General features: G+C 41.2%; 1 protein-coding gene across 1 annotated transcript in view; it reads right to left on the bottom strand.

Annotated features, from left to right (window-relative positions):
• ccdc57 (coiled-coil domain containing 57) overlaps nucleotides 1–22,194 on the bottom strand; it is a 72,231-nt gene that overhangs the window by 14,526 nt on the left and 35,511 nt on the right. Inside the window, exons 8-13 of the mRNA XM_078401834.1 lie at nucleotides 15,420–15,578; nucleotides 13,563–13,725; nucleotides 9,099–9,233; nucleotides 4,082–4,310; nucleotides 2,832–3,014; nucleotides 1,163–1,263 (exon numbers count right to left, since the gene is read on the bottom strand). Of these exons, the coding sequence (XP_078257960.1) occupies nucleotides 1,163–1,263; nucleotides 2,832–3,014; nucleotides 4,082–4,310; nucleotides 9,099–9,233; nucleotides 13,563–13,725; nucleotides 15,420–15,578 (970 nt within the window). The remainder of the gene's footprint in view (nucleotides 1–1,162; nucleotides 1,264–2,831; nucleotides 3,015–4,081; nucleotides 4,311–9,098; nucleotides 9,234–13,562; nucleotides 13,726–15,419; nucleotides 15,579–22,194) is intronic.

Below are 22,194 nucleotides of genomic sequence, written 5' to 3'. Positions count from 1 at the left end.
TACAGAGTGATCGCTGGTCTCTCAGGGGGCGAAGGGCCTGTTTCTGCACTGTATCTCTAAAACTAATATCTTATTAATACTTTATGTGGGAAGTATCATCTGTTAAGGACAGTGTCACACTGCGATTTTACGTCTGTGTGGCCTGCCATCAAGGATGGGATTTACAGGAGGCTCTGCCTCAAACTGCAGCCAGCATCAAAGACCCACAACGCCCTGACCATGCTTCCATTCCACTCCTACTATCGGGGGAAAGGTACAGAAGCCTGAGAACAGTAACCACCGGGTTCAATAACACCTTCTTCCCGACAACCATCAGGCTCTGGAACACATCACAACACTAGCCGATGATGGACTGTCTTGGGTTGCCCTAAGGACTTTGGGCTTTTTTGGCACTCATATTGGGGTTAGTAAATGTTTTATTTTTTTGTTTATTTTGTATTATCTAAATGTATTATGTTGCGGGCCAGTTATGCTGCTGCAAGTAAGAATTTCACTGTTCCTTTGACAGTACACGTGACATTTAAATACTCTTGACTCTCTCAATTTGACAACCATCAAGACTTTGAAATGAATACTAGCCAATTGGCTTTGGAACTACACCCCATTAAGTGTTGAAACTGAAGGACAAATCAACTTTACCCAGGTGTGTGTTAGCCAAATAATGGTCAAAATTTTGAGGAGTAAAGATCAGAAATGTATTTGCTGTTGTTAAACCACAATGCATGCAGCAATTTCTGAAGTATCAACATGCACAATTGAAAATGGAAATAAGGTTGTTGCGTTCAATAATTCCCTGTCCCGCCAGAGGGTGCAGTGTTTACAACATTCACCAGCATACGCTTCAGAATCAGCGACCTAATGGGAACGCCAGATCTTTATCAAACATTCTTTCCATAAATACTCTGAAAATTGTATTGTGATATTCAGAATTTCTGAGTGTTTGATGGTGTTCTAAACTATAATTACTGTTTAACAAATTTTGTGATCCCAGAACATTAATTATCTAAGTGTGGGTTCTTTATAAATTCAGGAATGTTTTCACTTGTGATTTGGGGTTGCCAATAATTTTGAAACCATGACCTCGCAGTTAGGAAATTCTATGAATATGTTTGTACATGGGTTCACTCCCATGGAACATATCAATTATTCCAAAGGACATTACCTGTTGTGTGAGCTGTGTTACCATGGAATCTAAATGCACAACCCTGGCTTCATACTTCTTAGCTGTAGCAGCTGCTGAGATCTTTTCAGCTCGAAGGCCACCTAGTAGTGAGGAAAGGAAGTGACAGCTAGATGAAATACTCTGCAAAACCCCATCTACGCCTCTCATCATCCATATGCTTCTAGGGCTGGTGAATCTGCATTGCACTCCCTCCATACCAGATAAGTAGAACAATGTGGATTTAGTGTTCCAGGTCCTGCCTCACTGCAATAAAACATCTTGGCTCCTCTACTAAAAACCTCTTATAAAGAAGGTCAACACACTATGTATCTGGTGGAACTGCTGCCTCACAGTGCTAGAGACCTGGTTCAATCTTGGCCTCAAGTGCTGTCTATGTGGAATTTGCACGTTCTCCCAGTAGCTGCATGGGTTTCCTCTGGATGGTCTGGTTTTCTCCCAGGTCCCGAGGACGTGCAGGTTTGTGGGTTGATTGGCAGGTTTGTGGGTTGATTGGCAGGTTTGTGGGTTGATTGGCAGGTTTGGTGGGTTGATTGGCAGGTTTGTGGGTTGATTGGCAGGTTTGTGGGTTGATTGGCAGGTTTGTGGGTTGATTGGCAGGTTTGTGGGTTGCTACTTGTGGTATGTGACGAGTGGATACAAGCATGGGGTGACGTGGGGCTGGTGTGGGCGAGTGATCAATTGTCGCCATGGACTTGGTAGACTGAGGGGCCCATTTCCAGGGTGTATTTTTCAATCCCAAAACTAGAAGAAACAGTATGTTTTTAAGGTATGTTGAAGAAACAATATATTGTTAAGGTACATTCACGCGTCAAATTTCTGTTGTGGTCACTGAGTGAAAGATTACGGCCTTAAATTCCACCATTAAGATTTTGAGTGAAAGTCATTATTAATACCTCAAAAAGTATTATCAGAAGACAGAATGTCCGATCTTAAGAAATCAATTGTAGTTTTTCAAAAAGAGAACTAAATCTTTTTTTTTTAAGCATATGTTTCAAGTGTGTGAAGAGCAAATAATTGAGATAAAAAATATAATAATGATCATGGTGAAAATAATTCCTGGTAATTGATTAATAATATCACAGAACATTACCATGTGCTAATTTCTGGCCTACATCTAAAATATACTAATATAATTATTAAGGCTACATTGTGAACCAGCAGAATGCAGCATTTTTGCCACTTCTGAAAATTGAAAAAACGCATCATTTATGATCTAAACACTAAGGGCTGGAGGAACTCAGCAGGTCAGGCAGCATCTGTGGAGGGAATGGACAGGCGATGTTTTAGGTTAGGACCTTCTCTCAGACTCTCAGTCAGTCCATTCCCTTCATAGGTGCTGCCTTTTCCACTGAGTTACCCCAGAAGTTTGTCTTTTGCTCAAGATTCTAGCATCTGCAATATCTTGTGTGTCCAACCTAATGGGGAATTGTATACAACCTAATGGGGAATTAATTGAACTTTAGACATTAGTGAGAATATCAGCATCGCTGCACTCCCTCTGAACATTGGGTTCCACACTTCAACAGAATCGAATATGCAAAGACGATGATTAATATTTTTGCATACGTTTATGCTGGCAACCACAGGTGAATCTTTGCCCCCAAATTTTCCAAAAACACAAATTTTCCCAACATTAGAGCATTCTCACCTATAGTCTCGTTTAAAATGCGAGTGTGGTTTTGGAGATAGGCATTGTCTGCAGTAACTGGAAGGCCTGAAGGCTGACTCTTGATCTTGCCTGAAGCTCTTGAAGTGTCCTCCAGCTGTTCTTCCAACTTTCTGCACTTTTGCTTCAGTTCATGAACTTCACCTTCCAGAGATTTGGTATATTCTGGAACAAAACACTTAATTTTAGTTTGAAAATACGCAGCAACTTCCCTTTCAAAAGAATATTGCATCACTTTGTGGAAATACTATAAAGAACCACAGAATATGTTGAAAATGGTCAGGAAGCAGCTGGGAAGAGAGCAGAGTTAACGGATTAGGCCACTGATTTTTCTTCAGAGTCGTGTGGCCTGACTCGAGTACCTCTAGTATTTTGTTTCCATTTTGCATTCATTTTGCTTTGGTTCAGGTTACTGTAAGATGTGGATCTGAGCTGTGCTTGTCATAAAAGCCCCATGTTCAATACCAGATCCATACAGTTTTAACTAGCTGAGAGGAAGAATGATTCAGTGGATTTCTGAAATTATAAAATGCCCAATATGACTTTGATTCCAGCTACGCTAGGCGGCACAGAACCTGGCTTCTTCCATCATCAACAGGCAATGAAGAGGATGGCTGATGTTTCCTCGCCCAAAAGAGCTTCAGGAAATTTGCAGCACCATCAGTCTGGTTGAAACCATTTAGATTCAAAGAGCATGGAAGCAGGCCCTTCGGCCCAATTCATCCATGCTACCAAAGATGCCCCATCCAAGCTAGCAGCACCTGCCTGCGTTTGGGCCATATCCCTCAAGACCTTTTCTTTTGATGTACCCGTCCAATGACTTTTAAATGTTGTTATAGTACCTGCCTCAGCTACCTCCTCTGGAGCTTGTTCCATATACCCACCACCCTCTGTGTAAAATTGCCCCTTGGGTTTCCATTAAATCTTTTCCCTCTCACCTTAAACCAATGTCCTCTAGTTCTTGATTCCCCTACCATGGGGAAAAAAGACCGTGCATTCAGCTTATCTATTCCACTCATGATTTTACACATCTCTATCAGATCACTCCTTAGCCTCCTGCACTCCAATGAATAAAGTCTGAGCCTGCCCAACTTCTCCCTGCTGCTCAGGCCCTTGGCCTGAACCTCAGACCAAGAAACAAAGTTGGTCTTTGGCATATTAATTTAATTTGAAGGAACTTTGATTTCTTTTTTACTATTGCAGGAAGAAAGGTTTAAACGATGTTTGATTACCTGGGGTTATGACGGCTTTAGGCGATTCTTTGGGACTCTTGAGTGATCCTGAGTCATCAAGTAGTTTGCCTGTGGATTGACTGGCAGGGATTTGCTCGCTCAGGATTTCCATCTCCTTCCTCATCTGGGTGATGACTGTTCGCAGGTTTAAGTTCTGCTGTTGGAGGTTCTGAATGATATCTGAGGGGAAACCAGCATCATCTCTATCTCGTCTCACAGGTTCTGCAGCCTGATAATTGAAGCCAAAATGTGGTGATCGCACCCATTAGATAACTACAATACAGTTATTCCTTGAGTACAATACAAAGTGCTGGAGTAACTGAGCAAGTCAGGCAGCATCTCCAGAAGACATGGATAGGCGACATTTTGGGTCGGAACCCTTCTTTGATTGGAGTGAGGGGTGGGGAAAGGGGAGAGGGGTAAGAAAGCTTGAAAAGGGGTAGGTGCGGGCCAAAGCCTGGCAAGTGATAGGTGAAATGTGTAGGAAGGAACTGTAGGTGCTGGTTTAAACCAAAGATAGACACAAAAGGTGGATACAGGTGAGGAGGCAGATGGATAGATAAAAGCTACCTTTAAAAAGGTACCTGATAAACGTACTTACACTTAGTTTTCGCACAAACTGTTTTAAAAACGAATAGCTCCCTATTAAAGACTTGTGCCAGCCAGCCTCTATCTAAAAGGATCTCTCACATATATCCCACCGTGACCCTTGTATCTGTCAGTGCACTATATTATCATGCGCACAAAGGCATCTGTGTTTCATCATACATCATAGTCACTGATGGTAACGTGACCCTTCTGATGCTCTTGCATCTGAGTCATAGGACAAAGGCTCAGGTCACCCTCCTGGACTTGAGCATATCATCTTCTGCACTGACATTTCAGTGCAGTACCTCGGGGCTGGGGTAGGTGCAGGAACGCATTAGGAGCACTTAAGGGACCAGCAAATTGCAAAGTCATCAGACATCGAGGCAGAAGGCAGCCTTAGTCATTAATTAGCCATTCAGAAATGTGCTTTTGATTTATGAATAGCTTTGACATTCGGGACTGTCATAAAACAAAAAACTAACAGCAGCTGTCTGAATAGTAAGCATATGTTTTGAAATGTTTTGCATCTGAAATCAGCTGTGTGCGGAGGGAATTACATTCTCTTTGGCAAGAAGGCAGCATTCTCAAAATGGCGAGAGTTTGTTATAGAGTCATAGAGTCCTACAGCACAGAAAGAGGCCCTTCGGCCCATCGTGTCCGCGCCGCCCGTTACCAAACACAGTCTAATTTTAATCCCATTTTCCCGCATTTGGACCGTAGCCCTGAATGTTGTAGCATTTCAAGTGCCCATCCAAATGCCTCTTAAACGTTGTGTTTGTTCCCGCCTCCACCACCACCCCAGGCAGTGAGTTCCAGACTCCAACCACCCTCTGGGTGAAAAAGTTATTTCTCACATCCCCCCGAAACCTCCCTCCCCTTACCCTGTGTCTATGTCCCCTCGTTGTTGAACCTTATGGTTATGTGGGTCTTGTTAATGACATCTGCTGATAAAGGGAGTAAATCAAATAAGTTGGGCAACGCAGACGAGTTGCTTCATGCGGTAATGAAAAATGATTAAAAATGCAACCACCTTTGATGTTGTTTCCCAATAGAGGACATGGTAAATAATGTTGCAGTGACTTTTAAATGCATGGTAATTCTGAGCTTCCAATGGCATTTGGCTTCAAAGATCCCTGGTGAGCTTTTGCTCTCAGAGGTGCTCCACATCATCCCACATTCCACACACTTTAAAATACAGGTGTTCTCTCCAATAAAAAAAAACTTATGGAGCTCCAACCGTTACGGGTGAAATAAGCTGCCTACCAAACGCTGCACACAAAGACTGGGATTTTGGCAAACCTGCACAGTGAAATTCCCAGATACATTTCAAATATTTCTTAGTAACAACGTGCTTAGTGGCACAGGAACGAATGAGGCTGCAGAGAGTGGTGGACTCAGCCCGGTCCATTAAGGGGACAGCCCTCCCCACCATCAAAACCATCTACACCAGGCACTGCTTCAAGAAGGCGGCATCTATCGTCAAGGATCCCCCCCCATCCGGGCCGTGCCCTCTTCTCACTGCTATCGTCGGGCAGGAGGTGCAGAAGCCTGAAGTCCCACACCACCTGGTTCAGGAACAGCTACATTCCTACAACCATCAGGTTCTTCAACTGACCTGCACAACCCTAATCCTATATCAGTAACGGAACATGACGGATTATCTCTTGCACTAGCATGGAATTGTTTTCTAATTGTGTTTTGCACTAATGCCTTGTTTTTGCACGAAAATTTACTTTTTCATAACTTGTATAATATGTTTCATGAGTTGTCTGAGTCTATGTGTCTGTGATGCTGCTGCAAGCTAGATTTTCATAATTATCTCGCCATACTTGTGTATATGACTATCTAATAACCCTCCTCACCTTTGTCGGTTTATTACCTGCCAGGCATAATCCTGCCTTTCTTCTCTTCCAGCTTTCCTCTCCCTTTCCCCCCACTACAATCAGTCTGAAGAAGGGTCCCGACCAAAACGTTACCAATACGTTCTCCAGAGATGCTGCCTGACCCACTGAGTTACTCCAGCACTCTGTCTTCTTTAATAAACTTGACTTGAATTGAACAAATACACTATAAGGGGTATCCTTAGTAATATTCTTGCATTTCTCTGCCGATGTCTGGTAACAGTTTCTTTTGTTGTAAAAGTTTAGAATACTTTGAGGAAGATTGTAGAGATTTTAGGGAAATCCAGTCTAGTCTTTTGCATAGACTGCAAATGCTGGTTTATACCGAAGATAGACAGAGTAACTTAACGGGTCAGGCAGCATTTCTGGAGAAAAAGAATAGGTGAGGTTTTAGGGTCAGAATCTTTCTTTAAAGTAGAGGTGGGGAGGGGCGCTGGGAAATAAACAGGAGGCGAGAAAAGGCCAGAAGAAGTCAGGGCCAGCAACAGCTGATCTCAAGAAGGGTGGAGCCCTTAATGGCCAATTGTTGGCTGGGAAAGGTGTGATAACAAGAGAGAAACAAGGATGCGACCAGTAGAGCTGGTAGGAAGACTATGGTGGTGGGAGGGAGGGAGAGAGGGGAGGGGAAGGAATGCGGTAATTACTTGAAATTAGAGAAATCAACATTCATACCACTGGGTTGTAAACTGCCCAATTGTTTAGTATATTTAAACCCAATTTTCAGGCAGCAGTTAGGATTTTGGAGGGTGTGAATGGAGTGTGATCCATTTTCCGCATAATCTTATCAATCCAAAAGCTTGCATAACACAGTTACTGTATCCATGTTGGCCATTATTCCTATTTTTCTCAAATGCTAAATTATCTCAGATATACATCCGTGTTCAAATTAGTGAATAACAGATTTTTCTTTGTAAAAATTGCTCTATAGTCAGAGAAAGAGTATGTTTCCACCAAGGGAATATTGATGAATAGTCAGTAATGAGTCAGTATTTCTTGATAACATTTCCTCCCAGATTCTCCATCTCATTACCCTGCAGCTCATGCACTTTAAAATAATAAAATAATGAATAACGCTGACTTTCAATTTGGCCAAATGACGCTATCTGCGCCTGACTTACCGTTCTCACCCTATCCAATTACAATCACCACATAAGCGATATTTTTGTTTTTCTCCAAGCCTATCCATGTGTTGTTCTTATCAGTGTCTGCATCAATCAACAACTATCCACTTTTTACCTTCTGCTACGTGAGCTACATGCTAGACCTGTTAGACCAGACTACCCATTTTATTCCAGATTGGTAACCCTACCCTGGGGGCGTACTTAATGTCTTTCCAGCAGCTCTGTCAGATTAAAACTTGGATATTTCAGATAACAGTTCTAAGTTTCAGCAGTTCTCGACTTTTTGGGCAAAAGACAGGCAGCTGGAGGGAGTCAGCTGGACAAGGCACCATCTGTGGAGGGAATGGACAATGTCTCAGGTCAGGATTCGTCATCACGACTCAAGACCTGAAGCACAACCTGTCCATTTCCATCCACAGATGCTGCCCGAGTTCCTCCAGGAGTCTGTTTTTGTTCAAGATTACAATATATGTGCTCTCTTCTGTCTGCTGTTCCAGGCTTTTGTTACTGTACCTTGCCTGATCACCTCTTTCGACATTTAATCTCTCCCTTATTCCTCACAAATCTGCAGAAATTACAAGTTGTCCTTTACACCCCAAGCTTTTTTTCCCTTCTTTCTTTGTGTCCAAAATCTTGTGCCCTGCCACCTATTTGTGGCTCTGATGAATCTTCACCTAATTCAATAAAACAATAGATACTGGGAATCTGAAATAAATACAGAAAATGCTGGCATTATTCAGCGTCATTATTCAGCATCTGAAATGAGCTAACCTTTCGGTTTTATGGTCTTTTTTCAGAACTGGAGAATGTTAGAAACAATACAGATGCCATATTCAAGTGAAAGTTCGTAAGAGAAGGGAGAAAAGATTGGTATGTGGAATTCAGGAGAAACAAAAGCTCGGCATGGTGCCAGAATTAGCAAAGGCATGTTAGGATGCAAAGTAAATAGGAGACAAATTAAAATATCAAAAGAACTCGCAATCCTGGAAATTTGAAGTAAAATGGTGGAATGGCTGCATATCTAATAGTGTTGAATTTATTGTTGAGTCTTGAAGTCTGGAATGTGTCACGCTGCGAGATGTGGTGCTGTTCTTTGAGCTAAAGTGATGTTCATTGACACAGAAGGTATCACAAAATGCTGGAGTAACTCAGCGGGCCAGGCAGCACCTCTGGAACGGGCGACGCTTTGGGTCGAGACCGCTCCTCAGACTCCGAAGGCCAAACGCAGATGTCAGATTGCGATGGGGAATCAAAGTAGAGGTTCATAGTCGCCATTGCAGGCCAAAATAGAGACATTCGACAAAGTGGTCACTCAATCAAGTTTGGTTTCCTCAATGTTGAGGCAACCACAAAGCAGTGGGAAACCATCCGTGGTTTTTAATTACATAAAAAATAAACTGTTTTTACCTGAGAATCCCGTTCGGGTAAAACACCATGCTTCTGCAGAGCAGCTATTGCGTGGTCTCTTTCTAGCGTCAGTGCTCGAACCAATGTCTCCACCTCCTGTAGTTTGCGCTCTTTTTCCTGGAGTTCTGCGGTAATCTAAAAAAAATCATATGACCAAACAATCACTGTCAAGGACTGAAAAAGTCACCCAGGAACTATCCTTCACAGAATGATAACAACATTTAGTTCTTGATTTTTTCCCGAAAATGCTCCACTCTGGTCGACTAACCATATATTTTACTTGCAGTATTTAAAGGATTGTATACCAATCATTTGATGCCTCATTACCATTTCTAACTCCTTGAACCATTGTCCCTTTTGTCATTAAACCTCTCTTAATATCTTCCCATTCTCAGACCTTCTTCGCCAGTATTTCCTTCATCTCTTCCTCATGCGATAGACACTGTTTGGTCCATCACAGGTACTGACGTCCCCATCCACAGGATGTGTTGCCTCAAAAACATCATCATCAGTCCCACACCAGCCTGGCAACACTCTCATCTCACTGCTGCCATCAGGAAGAAGGTACAGGAGCCTGAAAACCATGAGCACCGATTCAAGAACAGCTTCTTCCCAGCAACCAGCAGGCTCTTGAACACTGCACAACACTAACTTCAGCAACTATAATTTTCGATGGACTGTGTCTTTGGCTGCACTACAGACTTTGGTTTGTGAACTATTATGGGTATCTTGTATTATGGTTACTAATTTATTGAACTTATCTTATTATTACTTTTTTATCTGTGTTTATGGGCCTATAAAGCTACTGCAAATAAGAATGCCATTGCTCTGTCATTGGTACATATGACAATTAAACACTCTCGATTCTTTATCACAAAAATTGTTTATCCCAAATCTTTCCCCATTCTACTGAAACATTGGAATATGAAATGTAAATTCAATTTCTCCTTCTAGATATGGTGCTTGACCCGCTGGGTAGTTCTAGGATTGTGCGTTTATAATGCAGATCCAGCATCCACTGTCTTTGCTTTGGCATCATGATCAGTCGGATGTTGTTGGACACATTATTAAACTACCACTTGAAACTTTCCTTGCTAATCCGTCTGCATATCCTGCTCCACCAATACAAGAGGTCACATATGCTGAATTGAGCTTTGTTAGATAAGAAATAACATTTTTGCTCAACGTAGCAGGGTACTAGTTTGAGAAGTTCACCAAGTTCAGCTGAATTCCCTGTAATGGTAATATTACAATCTTCTTAAGAATCAGATTAAATTCAATGTCTCTCAATATGACTTTATTTACTACACTGCCACAAGTCACCATAGCATGAGTAAAGAGCAAAACTTCAATCTCAATTAATTCCCCCTCACCCTATTCCCACAGTGAAAGTGCAGCCCCAAACATAATCACATATATGTCGCCAATCATGTGCCTTCTTTGCTTCCTTGCAAAACACAAGGCTTAGAAAATGAGACCTTGAACGTTGAGTATGTAGTACTGAGATCTTGCAGCTGAAAGTATTTATTCACAAAATGCTGGAGTAACTCAGCAGATCAAGCAGCATCTCAGGAGAGAAGGAATGGGTGACGTTTCGGGTAGAGACCTTCAGACTGAAGAAGGGTCTGAAGAAGGGTCTCGACCCGAAACGTCACCCATTCCTTCTCTCCTGAGATGCTGCCTGACCTGCTGAGTTACTCCAGCATTTTGTGAATAAATACCTTCGATTTGTACCAGCATCTGCAGTTATTTTCTTACTCTTGTAGCTGAAATGTGAACTCAGCATCATACTTAACACGCTCTTCGTTCCATACCTTCATAACTAAGTATGGCACAGTGGTGCAGCTGGTCTGACTGCTGCCTCAAAGTGCCAGAAACTCCCCAACTTCTGTAAGGGTTACATCCCACGGACCCTTGCGCAAGTCAGAATTGGAAGGGCTACTGTGCACATGTAAAGTTACTATTTGTACTGTGTAGTGCTAGCGCGAGACCAGGTGGGAGCGTCGGCGCGGAGACCACGGGGGGGGAGCTCTGTCATGGAGACCATGTGGCAGTTCTTGGGAGATCTTGCCTGACAAATCTGCTGGAATTCTTTGAAGAAGTAAATAGCAGGACAGACAAAGGAGAGTCAGTGGACGTTGTTTACCTAGATTTTCAGAAAGCCTTTGGTAAGGTGCCACATGCGAGGCTGCTAAGGAAAATGAGAGCCCATGGTATCAAAGGGCAGATACTATAATGGATAGCAGTTAGGATGGATGGCTGAAGGCAAGGAGTGGCAATACAGGGGGCGATTATTGGTTGGCTGCCAGTGACTCGCGGAGCTCCGCAGGGGTCGGTGCTGCTCTTCACATATGATGAGCGTTTGACGACACTGGCCCTGTACTCGCTGGAGTTTGGAAGAACGAGGGGGGACCTTATTGAAACGTACCGAATAGTGAAAGGTTTAGATAGACTGGATGCAGAGAGGATGTTCCCACTAGTAGGAGGGTCTAGGACTAGAGGTCATAGCCTCAATTAAAGAAAGTAGATGAGGAGAAATTTCTTTAGTCAGAGGGTGGTGAAGCTGTGGAATTCTTTGCCACAGAAGGCTGTGGAGGCCGTCAATGGATATTTTTTAAGACAGAGATAGATAGATTCTTGATTAGTATGGGTGTCAGAGATTATGGAGGAGAAGGCAGGAGAATGCAGTTAGGAGGGAGAGATAGATCAGCCATGATTGAATGGCGGTGTAGACTTGATTCTGATTCTGCTTATGCTTATTCTGCCTAATTCTGCTCCGATCACTTATGACCTTATGACCTTATGCAGTATCCACAAAACCAGCTGGCTTGTGGAAACGGCTGTATGTGGCGGAGGCACGTCACTGCTACCGAGGCGTGCAACTCGGAAATAAAGCAGTGGGCTTAGAGAATTGTTAGCGTAAGTGCGAGTTTACATAAGTCGTTTATTATGTAAGTCAGGGAGTGCCTGTATTCCACAGAAGGACTGATAAGACATACTTCTGGGTACATTGCCATATCATAAACGACACACTTTCAAGATTTCAGTCTAACTACATTTCCTTAATTGTATTTCTTTATGCAAGGAACAATGTGTGGCAGATGGGAAGATCTATAAGCGTCAATAATTCACACAATGTAGGAGAGAAAAACTATCAGAAATGAAAAACAATCATTAGGCAATTGCAGGTTGTACACTATTGCAATAGATTCCAGAAACAGTACAATACACTGACACAACAATAGTTCTGGCACCTGCTATGAATTTCTAAGCACTTGCAAATGCTTTCTCACTCCCTTGTTGTGAACATGTTTATTCAGTGATTGGTTGAGCCCTAGTAATTGGGCCGATCTCAGATTTAATCTCCAATTTGAGTAGAATTAACTGACTTCTACCAGAGCATAGGTTGCGTCAGTAGTCAAGGTTCCGGATTGCAGAGTTGAAATTTAGTGAGGGCTCTGACCCTGATTGTTATCAGCTAATCACTGCTGGGAGTGTGTGCACAATCACACAAACTGAAAACTATGACCACTGGGTCAAGTGTGATGCCTTCATATAAAAGCATCTGCCAAGCCTCACCAGAGAAATATGAATAGGGATATTTACAAGCAACCAGAGTTGTCCTCATGTCCAAGGGCCATTAGCAAAGGAGAGGGGAGTAAAATTATTACAGTAAAATCAACAATAAAATAGGTTAATATATATTTACCATGGTTAATATATATTTTCATAAAAGTTAAGCAAAATCAAGCAAATAAAATAATTTCTGGAGAAAAAAAGTCAAGAACAGAATTGTTTATTTCACTGCCTTTGAGAATTCTTGGAGTCCCTTTCCTGAGAGTTAGTAGTATGATTCAATAAAGGGCATATTAATGCGTTGTGTCTTATTTATGCAGGAGCACCATTTTCCACAGAGGGTGGTGGGCATATGGAAGGAGCTGCTAGAGGAGGTCATTGAGGCAGGTACTATAACAGCATTTAAAAGTCACTTGGACAGGTGGGAAAGGTTTGGATTGGAAACGTCTAGAGGGATATGGACCGAACGCGGGCAGGTGGGACTTTCTTAGATGGGGCCTGGACAATTTGGGCTGAAGGACCACTTTCCTTGCTGTAGGACTCTATGACTTTAATGACTCTTCCCCTTTCTAACACCAACCCATTCTCAATTCTCAAACAACTAACAGCCATGCCCCTTCCCTGAATATTTCTTCCGTCTCCATTGGACCTCATCAGTCCTCTCTGCTTGCAGGATCATTATTCTGACCTAGGAACATTCTTCCCTTCCATTTGCTCTGGGTACATACAGCATTACTTAAAACATTTACATGTTGATAAACACTTTGTACTTTACGCATAAAGAAATGTCCCAAAAATAATCCAGAAACTGGGTTCCGACGCTTCAAATGAAAAGGAAGTTTGATGCGAAAAATAATAATGTACTGAATTTTATTTTCATTGACTTACCTGGTTCCGTGCTTGGCTCAGGGTTTGGATAAGTTCTTCAGACTTCAGGTATTGACTTCTTTCTATCTCCTCACAGCGTTGCTGCCAATCGAGCTCTGCTTGCACTTTCATTTGTTCCAGACTCCGCTCCCTCTCTACTGCTTGGACAAGTTGCTGCTTATATCTAAGTAATAACATCAGATATGGTAACTGGATAGGCTGCTCTGTAACTTTCTCCCACACTGCCTTGATTCTGTAAATATCTAAAAACGTATTAATGTGAATGACTGACACCAATATAGAGGTTTAAAAAACCTTAAGGTATTCGCTGAATGGGGATCCCAATCCAAAATGTTACCTATCCATGTTCACCAGAGATGCTGCCTGACCCGCTGAGTTACTCCAGCATTTTGTGTCTTTCTTTGATTAGGGTACTCAATTGGTTAGGCAGCATCTGTAGAGGGAACGTTTCAGATCGGACCCTTCAGATTGATGGAAGACGTGGGGGAAGGCTGAAAAAGAGAGGAGGGGACAGGACAAAGCCTGGCAAGTGATAGGTGGATACAGGTGAGCGGGAGGGGTGATTGGCAGATAGGTGGAGTAAGTGACAAAGGCTAGAGGTGAAAAGGAGGCAAAAGTGTGTCAGATAAGGAGACATTAAAGGGAATGAGAATAGCAAGACTCAATAGGCTGAATGGCCTTCTATTTCATTATGAAATACAGGAAATAGAAAAGTTGAAGAGTTGATTTGTCTTTCTCCTACTACATTTTCACATCACTCTAGATTACGTGTTCAATTAGCAGCAGGATATTCCCACAATCGTAGACTTCTTCCATCATTGTCACACAAGCACAGGAGAAAGGGTGTTCACATTTTCCCTGTCTGTGGCACTCAATCATGTAGACTCGTTCTTTAAAATAGAGTTTCCAATTGTGATTGGTGTAAAGGGTGCAGAGAATTGCTGAAGTGAGTCTGTTTGAAACTGCTGACTCGTCGAAAAGAACAGCTTGTGAACAAGGTTAGAACTGACTAAAACTAAGTTGAATCTGTGAACAAAATTCTATTTGAACAAAGGTAATGAGGTAATGCCAAATGACCCCTTGGACCAGAATAATAAGAAAGAAACAATTCAGGGGAGTAGTTTTAGATCAGTGTGCAGTTTAACTTAGTTTAGTTTAGTTTATTATTTTCACGTGTACTGAGGTACAATCAAGCTGTCCACATGGCACAGATAAATGATAGAAGGTATAACATTTAGTGCAAAGATATAACATTGAAGTCCAATACATTTCGATTAAAGATATTTCAAAGGTCTCCAATGAGGTAGATGGGAGGTCAGGAACGCTCTCTTGCTGACTAGAGGACCATTCAGTTGCCTGAAAACAGCTGGGAAGAAACTGTTCCTGAATCTGAAGGTATGCGTTTTCAAAGTTCCGTATCACTTGCTTGATGGGAGAGGGGACATTTTGCTGGCGGCCTTGCTGAGGCAGCTTGAGGTGTAGCTGAAGTCAGTGAGAGAGAGAGAGAGAGAGAGAATCAGGTAAGATAGTCAAATAAGTGTGTGGTTAAAATAAGCTTGTGCAGCACTGTAGTGTAGGATTTGTCTCTGCTTTTCTGAATATGTAATAAATGTAAACTGGGAATAAAGAAGCCTTAATGCCTACCATCAGACTCCGTGTGTTATTAAATAGCATGTTCTAACAGTAGGTAAATGTGATAATTTTGATTAGTTTATTATTTACAAAAAATCACTTTAATTTTACATTCTAATTAGTCCTTAATGTAACACTGATTCTGGTATTCCAGAAAGACTGAGTATGCCCCATTTTGAGTGAGGGAGACGTGCCATTTTGCAGCTGGTGGAACATGCAGCTTACTTTTCCACATCCTCTTTGTGCCTTGCCATCTCAGCCCTCAGCTTGGATTCCTGGTCCTGCAACATTTTAATTTGTATGTCCTTGGCAACAGTCTCCTTGGAGATCTGTGCTATGTGACCATCCCAACCAACTTTCATTGTCGAAAGCGCTCCACGCAACCTAGAAAAACAGACAAGAAGCAGAGAACTCTGCAGGCCTGTTACAAAATAAAACAATTAAGCCATCTTCATTGCATTGATAAATGTTCCACATTGCCCATTCAACAACCACAATTATGCCAGTAAAATATATATGTTTTTTAATGCTGTTCGGTCCTGATTTTGTTTTCATTCAAAATGTGCACGTAGGAGGGAGCCTAACTTGATTAAAATGATGAGTGCTCATTCCATTCCATTTCATCCTGTGATAACATGGTCTCGTTTTATTAATAACTGAACAGTTCTGTTGTTCAGCAGCCTGTTCACTAATCTAAACAATTATTTTGTCTGTTATGGTGTGCTCTCTAAATGCAGAGTAGTAAAAAGAGGCTTCAGTAAACTTACTTCTGCACGTGAAAAGTTAACTTTCAAAGTTAGTCTTAATGGTTTTCAACTAAAGCTGACATTTTATGGAGTAGTACAGTGTTTGCATAATCACAGTACGTGTGCGTGTGCATGTGGAGAACGGCAAACTTGGCATGGAAACCGGCCTTTCGGCCCAACTCGTCCATGCTGAGTAAGATACCTCATCTAAGCTAGTTCCATTTGCCCACATGTGCCCCATATCCATCTAAACCTTTCATATTTATTTATCCATTACTTAAATGAAGATTGAAGTTTAAACAAAAAGCAAATGTATCTAGTTCAGTTTTGGGTCAAAAATGACATCAAATGCTTGTTACATTTTTTTTAAAAAAACCTGTTTTTAAATATTGTTTTTAACAGAATCAAGTTAAATGCAAAGGATCTGACAGTAAAGCGCAAAGTGTCAAAGAGCACTGATTCAAGACATTGATGATAAATGAATTAATTGGATCTAATTTGTTTAAAATTTCTATCATCTTAAGACAAACATGCACTGCTGGGATTCCCTAAGCACCAACAATCAATGAGTTTTTCTTCATGCAGTATTGTCTTTGAAAATATATATGTGATCTCCAGCTAACCTGCTCACTGTCATTTTCTAACAGGGGCTTCTTGTATAATAATCAGGATTGGGAATACAGTCTACTCCAGCCCTCTCCAAGAACATGGAGGATAAATGTTGTGTTGTTTATAAGTTTAAATAAAGTCAAGTACCTTGCCACAGAAATAGAAAATGGAGGAGGAATGGATAGGATAAAGAGATTATCTCTGCTAGGGTGAAGTCAGGTTGTTGAAGTGATTTCAATGTTTATGGAGTTTTCTGGTTAATAGATTATTGAAGGCACTTAGAGTGAGAAAACAAATTGAGAGTTATGTTATGGTATAGCCGTGAAATGCATATTTAATCTGTTGCTGATCCTGAAACTAAAATAGTCAAAATGGCCAGCTCATCAAGCAGTGTCTGATTCTAACAGAGAAAAAACAAGTTATCCTGAATTGATGAACCTTACAGTTACAGTTCAGTTTTTCTCATTCTGCAGACATTGCCTAATCTGCTGTTTTTTTTTTTTTTTACAGTATTCTCCCTTTGAGATACAAGGAATGGTAGATGCTGAAGTCTTGAGTAAAACACAAAGTCACCATCGGAGGGATGTATAGAAGGCACTGCCTCAAAAAGGCAGCCGATATCATCAAAGACCTACACCACCCTGGCTATGCTTTCATTTTGCCATCGGGAAGAAGTTACAGGAGCCTGAAAACCTTTACCACCGTGTTCAAAAATAGCTTCTCAACAATCTTCAGGCTCTTGAACACTGCACAACACTAAACTCAGCAACTACGGTCTTCTGAGAATGTCTTTGGTTGCACCATGGGCTTTGTTTCTTGCACAATTACGATTATTTCACATTACGGCTATTAATTTATTATATTTTGATAATTATATATTATATATGAGATTGTATTAATGGGCCTATTATGCTGCAGTAAGTAAGAATGTCATTGCCCCTTGTCAGCATATCTGACAATGAAACACTCCACACTCTCGACTAAAGCAATTGTGTTCGGTAGAGTTGTCCAACTATTAACAAGGCAGAAGGACAACCAAGCCCAGATTGTAATGCCAGCAATCCAACTAAAAAACCCTTTGGCATTCTGCTAAACCATGTCAAAACTTAAGCTGCTCAAGCAATTCCCCGCAGTAAGAGGTGGGGACCTGTCAGAATTTGGTGCTCTTTCACTAACACCATGCAATGTTTGCAGGTAGGAGAGGCACTGTTACTGATGCAGAGATAACAGCCAGAATTTCCAGACCATTATGTTTTGTTGCAGTGGGCTGGATTTTCCAGATGAATGCTGGCATTGCCATGACAAAGTGCATACTCAGCAATTCCCCAGCATTTACTCTGGAGGATACACCACCTGAATCTGTTCAGGGTGGGCCTGATAAAGGAGCAGCCAGTCTAGTAGTTTGAATGGAGAGCAGCAGCAGCAAGGGATAAAAATTAGACACAAGGAACTACAGACGCTGGTTTACAAAAAAAGATACAAAGTGCTGGAGTAACTCAGCAGGTCCGGCAGCATCTCTCGATAACGTGGATAGGTGGTTTCAGTTCGGGACCCCTCTTCCGGAACCTGAACCCGAAACGTCACCTAGCCATTTTCTCCAGAGATGCTGCCAGATCCGCTGAGTTACTCCAGCACTCTGTATCTTTTTAAAGATTAGCTTCATTTCACATATTGATTAAACTCAACTTGAGTTAGATTAAATAATTTTAACTCTTCTTAACTAATGACAAATGGATTGTTATGTTGGCAGATCTCCTTTCAACCTCAGAAGAATGACACAGAATGGTTTCTTTACAGAGAGGAGCTAGAAGATAGTTGAAATCTAAAGAGATTCACCTTTAATCCCAACCATTACAGAAGCTGGTCTTCATTAAATTCAATTTACACCACATGATATAAAAGTACATATGAGAGCACTGCATACACTAAACTCTTGAGTATCCTGGCAGCAGAATTGAGGACTTGCACTCCAGAAGAGTTGCAATTCTGGCCAAGATGATACAATGTCATTTTCGCTGCTTTAGATTTTGTTTATTTTTCCACACGTTCACCGAGTTAGATCGATTGATCGACTTGTTTTTGAATATTTCTGAATGTCAAAGAAATAATTATGTTTAATTTTGTGACACATTTGTTAGCTTGCCAAGTAAAAGGCATGGTTTAGCCAGTTAACAAGGATTCTGCATCTGACACTGGGAAACACCTCCTTTCCCTCCACCCTTTAGCTCGCACACAGTCGAGGCCCACTGCCGTGCTGGGCCTTGGCATTTTGCATAATGACCACTCCTGTCAGGAAACCGACACCAATGAACACATAAGAAGTTCACGCTTACCGTGTGGGTCAGCAGCAAGCTAGGGCAGCTCCCTGCTGACAGAATATTCTGAGCTGATGTGCCACAGGTTACAGTAAAGAGGAAGTGGAAACTAAATAAATGTTTCCTGGACAACATTTAAAAGCATTTACAAAAATAACGAAAATTACCTTCAGTGCAATTAATACACAGTATTAATCTTGGATATGAGAAATTGGAACAACTTAAATATTTAACTGCATTTAAAATAATAGTTATAGAGTCATACAGTCAAACAGCACGTAAACAGGCCCTTTGATCCAACTTATCCGCGCTGACTAAGATGCCCCATCTACTGTACATTAGTACCACCTGCCTGCATTTAACCCATATCCTTCTAAACTTTTCCTATCCATGTACCTGTCCAAATGTCTTTTAATGATGAAAAAGGAATTAAAAGTACTATTTCCAGCTATCAATGTGTAAAGCATCGACGAAGCAGTGAAAATATTGTAAAACTTGGCTGAAAGGCACTTACATTAGGCATAACAACAGAAATGATTTATTGGAAAATAATAAAATGGCTTTATCAAGCACTTTCTGCAGATGCATGTAGAACTGAACCATTTTTGTCCAACCACTCCATTTAAACTGATGTTTCTAATAATAACATATCCACTAATAGGCTTCTACTGTATTAGGAAATATAAGCTGCATTCTAATTGGCATTACAATCTGTAGGTCACAGTCAAGGATACAGCCGAGGTTAAAGTGGCAGTGACTAGTTCAACAATTTCACCTGACAAAAATTAATTCTAAATTACTGTCTTTGTTGTTTAATGGAGCCAGTTTGAACACATGCAATCTAAAACTTCAAAAGGCATTTTGTTTAGCTTTGAGAATCATTCCCTTAGATCCATCCTATCCACATGGCTATCTGCATTTCATACCACAAAAGTTGTCACTAAATGCTTTTGTGTAGGAAAAAAACCCTGCAGATGCTGGTTTAAATCCAAACAAGACTCAAAATGCTGGAATAACTCAGCGGGCCAGGCAGCATCTCGGGAGAGAAGGAATGGGTGACGTTTCGGTTCGAGACCCTTCTTCAGATTCATGCTTTTGAATGAGTTTTCTTGATATTCAGCTTCAGTATAAAAGCAGCTATCAATTTAGTACTGGCACAGAAAAAAACCCCACAGCTAAGCGTGTGATGTCAGTGAAGGCTTTGTGATGGCAGGGAATTTGCAATGTAATAATGGCAGAGCTATAAGTTCAACTATCAAGGTGGAATGCACCCATGTAAAACTGATTGGAATTCTTGGCTTCTACATGTGCCTTTCCGTGTATAATTCTGTTAGTAGGTGTGCTGATAGCCTCTGCGTCTACAGAAGGCATGTTGCAGTCTTCAGAGATGCAAACAGAACAGAATCAGTGATTTAACATGACTTTCACCTTCAAAATACCAAACGCAAACGCATTGAAAATGTTAAGCCAGTCAATGATGTCGAATTGAGTTTCTATAATAGCATCCCAAATTATAATTACCACCGGACAATCTCTCTGGCTTTCAAACATCAATTTTACAAATTATCCCGTCAAAATAACATATAAAGATGCCATGATTTTTAAAATAACTAACCTTAAATTATTTTTTTGTAAAGTTAATGATGCTTCCACTTCTAGCTCAGTCTCATATTAATGATCAAATCTTTCCATTCTTTAGATAATTCAATTGATTTTTTAACCTGGGGCTTTTAGCTCCTGATTTGTTGCCTGAGAACTGTCCAATCTGATTGAAAGCTCAGCCTGCCGGGTGGCTTGCAGCGGTGCTGGATTCATAGATTTGTTATGGCTATGGCCAGATTCAGTCGTATCAGACATGCTAGAATGTACTAAATCCTCGTGACTGCTTTTATCTCCCAAGCACTCTCAATTAGTGCAAAATGTGGACCTCTTAACAAGAGCTTTGACATTTGAAATAATACTGTACTGCAACATGAAACCACCATAAAATACTGTAAATCATTTATTATCTTGCTGTTACCATTGGGAGGAAGGTACAGTGGCTTAAAATCCATGACCTCAGTGTTCAAGAACAGCTTTTTCCTTGCAATCATCACTCTTGAACTAATTATTTTGCTTGCACTACGTACTTTGGTTTTGCACTATTATGATCTGGTATTACTAACTGTTAATCAGTAATTTACCGATTATTGCATATTTACAATAATCTACTGTTCAAGAATGGAGCAAGGCACAAGAGTGTAAACTATAGACCGGTTAGTCTGTCTTCAGTGGTTGGTAAGTTTTTAAAGTCCATTATGAAGGATGAGCTTTTTCTGAGTACTTAGATGCACACGATAAAATAGGCCATGGTCAGCATGGTTTTGTGAAAGGGCGATCTTGCCTGACAAGTCTGTTGGAATTCTTTGAGGAAGTAAATAGCAGGATAGGCAAAGGAGAGACAGTGGATGTTGTTTACCTGGATTTTCAGAAGGGCTTTGATAAGGTGCTGCACATGAGGCTGCTAAAGAAGATGAGAGCCCATGGTATCAGAGGGAAGATACTAGCATGGATAGCAGGTTGGCTGAATGGCAGAAAGCAAAGAGTGGCAATAGAGTGGGCTTTTTCTGGTTGGCTGCCAGCGACTAGCGGTGTTCTGTAGGAGTCAATGGTGGAGCTACTCTTCAATATGTATATCGATGATTTGGATGAGGGAATTGAAGGCTTTGTGGCAATATTTGCAGTTGATACAAAGATAGGTGTAGGGGCAGGTAGTGTAGAGAAAGCAAGAACTCTGCAGAAGGACTTGGACAAGTTGGGAGAGTGGGCAGAGAAGTGGCAGCTGGAATACAGTGTAGCAAAGTGTGAAGTCAAGCATTTTGGTAGTAGCAATAAAGACATATACTGTTTTCTAAATGGGGAGAGAATTCAGAAATTGGAGGTGCAGGATTCTCAAAAAGTTAATTTACTAGGCTAATCGGTAGTAAGGAAGGTAAAAGCAATGCTCGCATTTATTTTGAGATGACTAGAATATAAAAACAGGTATGTAATGCTGAGGCTTTATGAGGCACGAGTCAGACCACATTTGGAGTACTGTGAGCAGTTTTGGGCCCAATATCTGAGGGAGGATGTGCTTGCATTGGAGAGGGTCCAGAGGAGGTTTACGAGAATAATCCCAGGAATGCCAGGGTCAACATACGATGAATGTTTGACGGCACTGGGCCTGTACTCATTGGAGTTTAGAAGGATGTGGGGGACCTCATTGAAACTTACCAAAGAGGTCTTGATAGAGTGAATGTGGAGAGGTTGTTTCCACTAGTGGGAGAGTCTAGTACTAGAAGCCATAGCCTT

Source organism: Rhinoraja longicauda, chromosome 6, assembly GCF_053455715.1.
Source record: "Rhinoraja longicauda isolate Sanriku21f chromosome 6, sRhiLon1.1, whole genome shotgun sequence".
NCBI lineage: Eukaryota > Metazoa > Chordata > Chondrichthyes > Rajiformes > Arhynchobatidae > Rhinoraja > Rhinoraja longicauda.
Note: the sequence above shows the minus strand (reverse complement) of the source record. Positions and strands in the feature narration are given on the sequence as shown.